This window comes from Microtus ochrogaster, linkage group LG2, assembly GCF_000317375.1.
Source record: "Microtus ochrogaster isolate Prairie Vole_2 linkage group LG2, MicOch1.0, whole genome shotgun sequence".
Lineage (NCBI taxonomy): Eukaryota > Metazoa > Chordata > Mammalia > Rodentia > Cricetidae > Microtus > Microtus ochrogaster.
Genome location: NC_022028.1, coordinates 35,117,923 through 35,127,831, shown reverse-complemented (window position 1 = coordinate 35,127,831; position 9,909 = coordinate 35,117,923). Strand labels below are relative to the sequence as shown.

General features: G+C 44.7%; 1 protein-coding gene across 1 annotated transcript in view; it reads left to right on the top strand.

The window, feature by feature from the left end:
- Supv3l1 (Suv3 like RNA helicase) overlaps positions 1-9,875 on the top strand; it is a 23,438-nt gene extending 13,563 nt beyond the window's left edge. Inside the window, exons 9-15 of the mRNA XM_005360105.3 lie at positions 1,488-1,668; positions 1,787-1,880; positions 3,314-3,533; positions 4,756-4,836; positions 5,231-5,407; positions 6,946-7,094; positions 8,137-9,875. Of these exons, the coding sequence (XP_005360162.1) occupies positions 1,488-1,668; positions 1,787-1,880; positions 3,314-3,533; positions 4,756-4,836; positions 5,231-5,407; positions 6,946-7,094; positions 8,137-8,551 (1,317 nt within the window). The 3' untranslated portion in view covers positions 8,552-9,875. The remainder of the gene's footprint in view (positions 1-1,487; positions 1,669-1,786; positions 1,881-3,313; positions 3,534-4,755; positions 4,837-5,230; positions 5,408-6,945; positions 7,095-8,136) is intronic.
- The last annotated feature ends 34 nt before the right edge of the window (positions 9,876-9,909 follow it).

Genomic DNA, 9,909 nt, shown 5'->3' with positions numbered 1-9,909 from the left:
AGTAAGTCTTTCTATCCATGATCATCTCATTCAAAGAGAAGCCCCTGTTTTCCATGTCATTTCCTCCTTTTCCTACCATTTCTTTCACAATATGTATATATATATATATATATACACATACATATAATACATTTTGAGCTCCTCCTGCCCTAGCCTGTCAAGTGTTGGGATTATAGCCTACATATACATATACATATAATGTATGTATATGTATGTGTATATATATGAGATTAACCTTCGTAATGTGAGGTTCTGATGGTAAAGCTTTGGCCCTGTGTCTTCCAACAGTGTGGGTAGGAGATTCTTTGGGGGCAAGGCCAGGCTGTTTTGTTGTTGTTGTTGTTTCGGCCTTAAATGCAGTCTTCTGCTTTAGCCCCCTGAGTACTGTGATTATAGGCATTGCCTACACACTCAGCTTTTAATTTCCATGAAGTCTTTGGAGGACTGAGCTAGAAATGTTTGTTTGTTTGTTTACTTTCTTGTGGTGCTAGGAGTGGGTCCAAGGGCTTTAAGCATGCTCCACTACAGAGCTTCATCCACAGCTCAGGACTTTAAGTCTCTTTAGAGCTAAGTGAACCAGACTATTGAATTTGGGCTCAGCCTAAGCTTGAGTGTTCTCAATCCTCTGTATTTCACGTTGGAGCCTTTGTTATTTATGTAATTGCCACATCTAATTTGTGCCCATTTTGCAGATGTGGAGTAGAAACTGCCCAGAATTCAGAATTTCTTAATAAGACTGTAAGGTTGTATCTGTTACTCTTCTCATTGCTGTGGCAAATCGATGAAGTAGTTGCAGGAAGGAAGGAAGGGCTTCTTTTGTTCTCACAGTTGCAGGGTCAGAAGCAGAGAGCCAGACACAGGTGCTCAGCCAGCTTTGCTTTTTATCCTCTCCAAGCCCGAGCCATGGGATGGTGTTACTCACATTTAAGGTGGGTCTTTCCTGCTGTTACACCCTTTGGCAAACACTGTCATAAAGCACACCCAGAGATATGTGTCTGTGGTGACAGTGAAGGTTAGCTTTTACAGAGATGTAGAAATGCTTTAAGTTGACCTGTAACACTTTCATGCTGTCTCTGAGGAGATAGAGTAGAATGCAGCAGGGGAAATTCCGGCTTCAAATCCTGCACTTCGCTGCACTGGGTCCTGTCTGCAGCTGACCACAGAAGGCAGAAAAGATCTATCTCATCTTTTATTGGACTGTTTTACTCTGTCATAAAATGGAAATATCAGCCCATAATCTTTCTGAAGCTGCCACAGTGTCCTGAAAATCAGTGTACGTTAGAGTTCTTTAAGGCTGTCGACACGATAACATTGATTTAGCAACGTAAGAACTGAAGGCAGCACAACATTCAAATGACTGCTTCTGTGATTTGCTCCTGAAAGTCGATTCTTAACCCGCCTTTAGTTCAGTTGACTGCCTTGCAAGCTTTCCAGTGACCTGGCACTGACTTGACTGTGTTCCTTTTCTGTGTATGTCTTTATTGCAGGTTCACAACTATGAAAGGCTCACCCCCATTTCCGTGCTGGATCATGCACTAGAGTCTTTAGATAACCTTCGGCCTGGGGACTGCATTGTCTGTTTTAGCAAGAATGATATTTATTCTGTGAGCCGACAGATTGAAATTCGGGGACTGGAATCCGCTGTTATCTATGGCAGCCTCCCGCCTGGTAATAATTGGCCTTCGCTGTGACGGGGTGTAGAAGCTCTTACGTCTTCTATTTAGGTGGAGATATGTTTAGAAAGCATAGTAAGAAAGATGGAATTAACATGGACTATTCCTTCTAGGGACCAAACTTGCTCAAGCAAGAAAGTTTAATGATCCCAGTGATCCGTGCAAAATCCTGGTAGCTACAGATGCAATTGGCATGGGACTTAATTTGTAAGTAATTTGTTTATAATAAACAGTGAGTTAGATGTAGGTTTTTGTTGTTGTTGTTGTTTGGTTGGGTTATTTTTTTTTTCAGTTTTCTAATCGATTAGAATTAATGTAGATTTAGGCTTTATCTTTTTATACTTGTTCGGGAAATAAAAGAGAATTATCACAAACACTGGGGTTTGGAGCACCCCCTACTAGGGCGAATCAGTTGTTCCCTTGCTTTATTTTAGGTTTCTTAGTCATACGGTCTGTGACCCTCCAGTGTGGGGCACTTACTATCTTTAGATAGTGAAAGTGGCCAGACTGTTAAGACTACTACTAACAGTTCTTGGCAGCTACCTGTGTGTGTGTTTTGGACAGTCTTACCAGGTCACCCAGGCCACACTGACCTTGAACTCTTGGCTACCACTCAGTTTGTCTTTTTTGTTTGTTTTGATTTTTGAAAAGGATTTAAAATTTTTGTCTGATCTACGAGTGTTTTACTTGCATGTATGTATGTGCATCACATGTGTGCAGTACTGAAGGGGCCAGAACCTCTGGAGCTGGGGCGATAGTCACTGTGAGCTACCATGTAGGTATGGTAGGTATAGAAATGGAGCTCCAGTCCTTTACAAGAGCAGCCAAAGCTCAACTGAGCCATCCCTTCGGTTGGTGTCACAACACTGCCCGGGCTGGCCTCAGACTTCTGGGCTCAGCCAGTCTCTCTGCCTCAGCTTCAGTACCTGGGACGGGAGGCCTGGGCCACACTGTTCCCAGCACAGCTGACCTGTAGCCGTATGAGAGCACTTTATTTGGTGTCATTTTCTTTAGCTTAATAATTTGAATATCGTACAATTAGCCCTCTCAAAGGGTGACTGTAAGTAAATACACACAGTTATTCAGACATCTTGCTTGAGAGTTGGCCATGGTAGTGCATACTTATAATCCTAGACAGGAAGATCCCAAATTCAAGAGGGCTACATACTGAGGTGTAAGCCACCAGGGCTACAAATGAGACTGTCTTTGTTGTTGTTGTTTGTTTTTCTGTGTAACAGCCCTTGCTGCTCTGGAACTCATTGGTCAATATGTAGACCAGCCTAGTCTATGTAGAAAGTTCCCAGAAAGTCAAAGACTGTGCAGAGAGGGGAAAAACTTTTTTTTTAATTTTACGTGTATGGGTATTTGCCTAATGTATTTCTACACAACACTGTTGTGTGTGTGGTACAATTGGAGGTGTCATATCCCCCGGGACTCGAGTTGCAGATGATTGTGAGCCACCATGGGGGTGCTGGGAATGGAACTCTGGGGTCTTCTGGAGGAGCAGCCAGTGCTCTTAACTGCTGAGCTGTCTATCCAGCTCCATTTGACTTAAACGAGAGTTGGACTGAGCACATCTGTGATGACCCAAGTGAGAGGGCCGTGTATAGTCTATGGGGTCACTTTTATTTCTATTTCAGGAGCATAAGGAGAATTATTTTTTACTCCCTTATAAAGCCCAGCATCAATGAAAAGGGAGAGAAAGAACTAGAGCCAATCACCACCTCCCAAGCTCTGCAGATTGCTGGCAGAGCCGGCCGGTTCAGCTCACACTTTAAAGAGGGAGAGGTCACAACAATGCACGGAGAGGACTTGGCTTTATTGAAGGAGATTTTGAACAGACCCGTGGAGCCTATACAGGTAAGACTTAACATGTAACTGCTCCTGCTGCATGCAGGACAGCCGCTCCTTCCCTAGTCTCTTGCCTCAAATGCGGGGAAACAGAAGGGCAGCTTGAGCTGGGGAACCATGTCAAGAAAGCTCTCCTTGGTGCAGGAGAGAGTATATACTCAGCATCGAGAGTGTACACTGTTTCTGCAGAGCACACGAGCGTGCTTCCCAGCACCCATGCCACGTAACTCATAACTGTCTGTAACTCCAGCTTCAGCTACACACACACACACACACACGCGCGCGCACACCTACCTTTCCTCTAGTATGTTAGAGAGGCATCCATACCTCTTAGAGACCTGTGTACAAGCGAAAGATCCAGATTCAGCAGGTTTAGTTGGCCTGATTTTTCCTGCTGTGGGTGCACATAGAGTCACAAAGTAGAGAACTAGCTGAAGCTTGACTAGAGGAGAAACTTAGCCTGAGTTACACAATTGGAGGCAAGTAAGGGCTGAGTTCAATATGTGGTTATTGGATCATATTTTAAAGCAAGCTAACTTAATAATTTTACGTTTCTAGAAATTCACGTTAGTGGCTTACTTGTCAGTAGATGATATAAAGGGAACTGTATGGGAGGTGATGGGGTGAAAGCAGGTGGCCTGACTTCTGCTCCTCCGTGGATGGCTCCTGGGCACTCGATACTCAGCCCCTCTTTCCTTCCTGTGTCCCTCATTTCTGGACTTAATGTGACGTTTGGGGCTTGCATCTTTTGATTTCTTCTTCCTCCACCTCTCTCCCTTGTCCTCACACTCGCTGTGGGCATTGCTTAACACTTCAGTATATAAGAAGCCAGCTGATCTCCAGTGCAGATGTTTCTCATGTTCTGTTGCCCATGGTGAAGTAGCTGGGGTCTCCTTGTTCTTTTTTATTCCCTAGAAAGAACTAGAATTAGGAAAATTGTTTCATCCTCAAAGGCATTTTTGTTATTCTGTCAAATACATATTCCAGTACTCTGACTAAAACATAGCAGACGGCTACATATCTGCCATTTTCATTAAATAGTCCTATTAGCTTTTCTAGTTACAGTAAATACAAAATGGTCATGTCTTTTCCTCTGTATTACTGAAATTCTTGGCATGGGACTTGTTTGGTAAGAAATTAGCCTAATGTGGGACATTGTTTCAAAAGAAGAAAATGCTATTCAAAAGATGAAGAGGGGGAACTCAGCTTACGATTATCTTGTCTTCTACAGGCAGCAGGTCTCCACCCAACTGCTGAGCAGATCGAAATGTTTGCCTACCATCTCCCTGAGACCACGTTGTCCAACCTCATAGTAGGTGGAAGTTCTTTTAATTTTTTCTTCTAAAATTGTTGACAACCGTGTCAGTACTGGCTCACGACATGGACAGGAGTGGGTAGTCTGCTTTTGTGCAGTTGGTGTCCATGAAATTTATACTGCTGGTGAAAACCTCCAAAGTCTGGGAGTGCTGAGAGTGTCAGTGCACACTTGTAAGCCTGGTGCTCGGGCCCAGGGAGCCATAGTGAGCCTCTGTCTCAAAAAGAAATGCGGGTTAGGAAGACCATGGGAGAAACATCCTAACTTCAGAGAGCAGTATGAAGCACGCTTCTCCTGAGGTCGCTGGGGATTAAAGAGGTTGTCTTTTGTGGACCTGAGTTCTTTATTCACATCCAGGCGGTCCAGTAATTTCATATGTATCTTCCCCCAGGATATTTTTGTAGACTTTGCACAAGTTGATGGACACTATTTTGTCTGCAATATGGATGATTTTAAGTTCTCTGCAGAGCTGATCCAGCATATTCCACTAAGTCTACGGGTGAGGTATGTGTTCTGCACAGCCCCCATCAACAAGAAACAGCCTTTTGTCTGCTCGTCCCTGTTACAGGTACGCCTTTAGCTCTATGCCGTTGGGTTGTTTCTGGTTGACCCATTTCCCTCCAAACCATACTTTGTCCACCTGGGAGAGTACCCCAAATATAGGAACCTTTCCGAAAATTGAAATATAAAGTGACTTGGTAATTTTTGAAGGAAAACCTTGCCTTGTATTTGGGCCTGGATGGTGGCCACTGTGAAGAAGCTGACACACACAGTTAAATAAGCACTTGCAGGGGCTAGGGTTTGGTGTAGCAGTGGTGCTCACTTCCTTAACTGTAAGGGCTGCGCCTCTCCTTCTCATCCATTGCACTGGGCTGAGGTGTGACTTGTGAGGAGCACAGGATTCTAGGAACTGAACCGTAGGGGCCCTGAACTGCCTGGTGCTCCATCCTGAGTGCTCACCTCATGCCGCTAAACTCAGGGTTCTTCTCCAGACTTCTTGCCATCTCTACCATAGGCCTTAGCATTCTGTTTAGCAGCTCTGTTGCAATTAAATCTATTTCTGGGTTTACTTTGTAAGTTATTGTAAAATTATGTAAATAATACACACATATTTGTTATACCAAATTAACACATTATGGAAAGGTTAACACTGTCTGCCATCCCTAATCTCAGGCCTCTGGAACACTTGCTATTAGAGTTTATTTCACATGTTATCTGTCTTCGTGCATGTACCTGTAGGAATTCCAGTTCTGTTTTGTGGGTGTTTTCCCATAATTGTTATAATGAATTATTTTGCAACTTGCTTTTTCCTTATCTCTTAACAGTGTGCCTTAGAGGTCTGTGTTTAGGTACTTTCCTGGAAGTATGTCATTGGTGGGAGAATTGGAATAAGGGGGAGGTTGTGGGTAATCTTCAGCTACTTGTATGCTCACATGACTGGAGCTGCTTCCTGTAGCCTTGGTCCTGTTTACACCATTCACCAGACAACAATTCCAACAAAGCAGGAGCCTCTGCCAGAGAGGAAAGACCCTGGAAGAATGCAAGTCAGCATTGCTTAGACCTGTTGGGAGCTGGGAAATCTGGAGGGTTTTGCTGCTCTGCTACCTCATCCCATCCTGAACTATGAGGAGCTCAGTCTGCTGATGGCTTTGAGTGCCACTTAGCATGGTGGTCTTGAGAAATCAGTTCTCTTATCATGTGGATTCTGGGGTCTGAACTCGGGCCACGAGACGTATCACCGAGTGCTCCTACCCAAGGAGTCAGTCTTGCTGGCCCATTTTTATTTTAAATAAATATTCTTAAGCTGAACATGGTGGCACAGTCCCATAACCCCAGTGCCCAGGTAGAGGCAAGAGAATCAAGAATTCAAGGCCTCTAGGTTAGGTAGCAATTTTGAGGCCAGCCAGGCTTGAAAAAGACCTTGTCTGAACTAAATAAACCCTTATAAAGTAGTAAATGTTTTTTAAAATGTGGGAAAGTATCAAGCATGAAGGAAACCAGCTTGTCTTTTGAAACAGCTACAGTTAACAGGCTGTACCTCCTTTTTCTTTCTAATTAGACCTAAGAGGATTCTGGTTGTTGCCAAACTTTGTTCTCTGCTCTCAGTTTGCCAGACAGTTCAGCAGGAATGAGCCCCTGACCTTTGCGTGGTTACGCCGGTATATCAAGTGGCCTTTGCTTCCGCCTAAGAATATTAAAGACCTAATGGATCTTGAAGCTGTCCATGATGTTTTTGATCTCTACCTGTGGCTAAGGTACCAACCCTTTTCCTTTCTATCCTCTTAATTTTCTAACTCATGGGGCAAATGAAGGGTTTTGTGAGTGAGTTTCTGCTCTTTTAAGGTAGAGGTAATTGGTGGGTACTCTATTTTTTTTTGAAGTGCTTGAGCTTGGTTTATACTTATTTCTGAAAAGACTTCAGGAATACTTAACCTAATGAGGATGTTGACTAGACCCTTGCTAATGAAAGTGTAAGATCACTTGGGAGCTGTTCAGAAGTAAAGAACCTCCGCTCCATCTAGACTTAAATTCTCATCAAAAAATACTAGTTCTCTAAGCCTAGTGGTGGTGACGCACGCCTTTAATCCCAGCACTTGGGAGACAGAGGCAGACAGATCTCTTAGTTTGAGGCCAGCCTGGGCTACAAGAGCTGATTCCAGGACAGGCTCCAAAGCTACAAAGAAACCCTGTCTCAGAAAAACAAAACCAAAACAAAACTAAACAAATCAGTAAAATGGGGGCTGGAGAGATGGCTCAGTGGTTAAGAGCATTGCCTGCTCTTCCAAAGGTCCTGAGTTCAATTACCAGCAACCACATGGTGGCTCACAGCCATCTGTAATGAGGTCTGGTGCCTGCAGTCATACACGCAGACAGAATATTGTATACATAATAAATAAAAAATATTTTTTAAAAATTACTGCTGTGTGTGTGTGCGTGCGTGTGCGTGTGTGCGCGCGCGCCCGCGCGTACATGTTTGTATGATAGGGGTAGGTGGGAAATGCACATGCCAGAGTGCATTTTGTCTCAGAGGCCAACTTTGTGGAGCTGATTCTCTACTTCCATGTTTTATGTAACTTCCATGTTTTATGTAGGCCCTATGACTCTAACTCAGGTCACCATGTTTGTGAAGCAATCACCTTCCCTTCTGAGTCATCTCCGCAGCCCAGATCATGCATTTTACCAAGAATTCCAGTCTTAGCTTGTGCATTAACGCTGAGAAGCTTTGCTCTAGAATGTGGGTATGTTGTTGCTGCTGTCTCAGAGCTGTTGCTCTAATGTTCTTTGTTCTTTTCCCAGCTACCGATTCATGGATATGTTTCCAGACTCTAGCCTTGTTCGAAATCTCCAGAAAGAACTGGATGTCATTATCCAAGATGGTGTACACAACATCACCAAACTGATTAAACTTTCTGAGTCACGCAAGCTTTTGAATTTGGAGAGCTCACAGTCAGGGAACCAGTCACAGTTGTCAGGAACCTTAAAGAGCCCAGCAAAAAGGACACGTGGCACCAAAAGTGCAGGGGGTAAAGCTGCAGAGCCACTCAGCTCCGGTGCCAGCGAGCTGCCCCTTGCTTCCAGGCTGGTGCAGCAAGGACTCCTCACTGCAGACATGCTGAAGCAGCTCCAGAAAGAGTGGCTGACGCAACAGCCGGAACATGGCAGAGAAAAGGCAGGGACAAGAAGAAAGAAGAAGGACCCCAACTCTGATTAGGCTTTTTAATTTTGCAAATAAAAATCAATTTTAAATCCTTATGCACATGGCATTCACTGCCTGTGATAGGATTGTGGGCATCTTGCATTATTTTTTTTTTCATAGAACAGTAAATTCCTAAAGCCATCTAAAGTACTTTTTCAAAACTTTAAAATAGGGCGTCTTCAAGGTTTTTCCTAAGTGTTCATAGTGGCCTTTCGTAGAGCAGCCCTGAGACACTGCTGTTCCAGAAATCCTGCACATATCAGCTTGGGGGATTGTTAGGCCTGTTTCTGAGGATGTCATAGGTGGAATTCTGTGGCACACAGTGCTGTCTATTACACCCACTACCAGAGATTGTTCTAAGAAGCTGAAAAGATGGAGTACAGCTCAGCAGAGCAAGGACGCTTGTGTCTCTTGTGCACTGCTGTAACCACTGTGTGTGGGCTAGTGTGGAAGCAGTGTGACTCTGAAATGAGCGCACACACGTGTAGAAAGAAGTGATGGGGAAGGTCAGCTCCCTCAGGACGGGGCACTGTCAGACCACCCATGTTTAAAGGCCAGTCTGCCGCACAGTGATCTCCATCCGCCCTGGTTAAAAAACGTAGCTAGAAGTTTAAAGACCTTAGTTCAGGCATTGGACAGACCCGGTTCTGCCTTGTTCAACATGGCACGTGTGAAGGCGTGGGCAGTTGTGTTCAGAGTTGCTGAATGTTACGTGATGGTAGGCTGTTCAGTCCCAGCCTGCACACCGCAAGTATTTCCTAGAGTAACCTGTAGGTTTGGACCATTCTGCCCGAGAATGGAACTCACAGGTCATTCTGAGACTTAAACCAGTTTCCTACGTGTGTGCTAATCAAAGCTGACTCCAGAGTGGAGGCTCGAGGAACAGCCAGATACGCCGTGGTATTCATGTGTCACAGCTTTTCTTCAGGGTGCTGAGGAGTTGGGGTGACATTATCTAGAAGGCAGTCTTCATCTCAGACCTCTGTCTTCATGGGAGCAAAGACTGAGAAGTGCTGTCCTTCCTTGTGGGGAACGGAGTGGAGTGCCTAGGAGAGCGTGTGGGTGTCCTGTGCTGGACAACGCCAGGTTCCAGAATCAACTTTACTCTGTCTACGTGGTCTCACAAAATCCTCAAGGACTGAAGCCGACGGCAGGGCTTTCACAAAGGGAAGGGACTCTCAGGAAGAGCTGCACGAGTGCTTAGCTGAAGGTCCTTGAACAGAGGGACAGGAGGCCATGTGGTTTAGCAGAAGAGACTGGAGATGTCACCAAGGAGCACAAGCGGGAACTGATTGGAGTGGTGCTGAGCTGATCTCAACACCACTGATCTGAGCAGCTTGGTCTGATTGGAGTGGTGCTGAGCTGATCTCAAC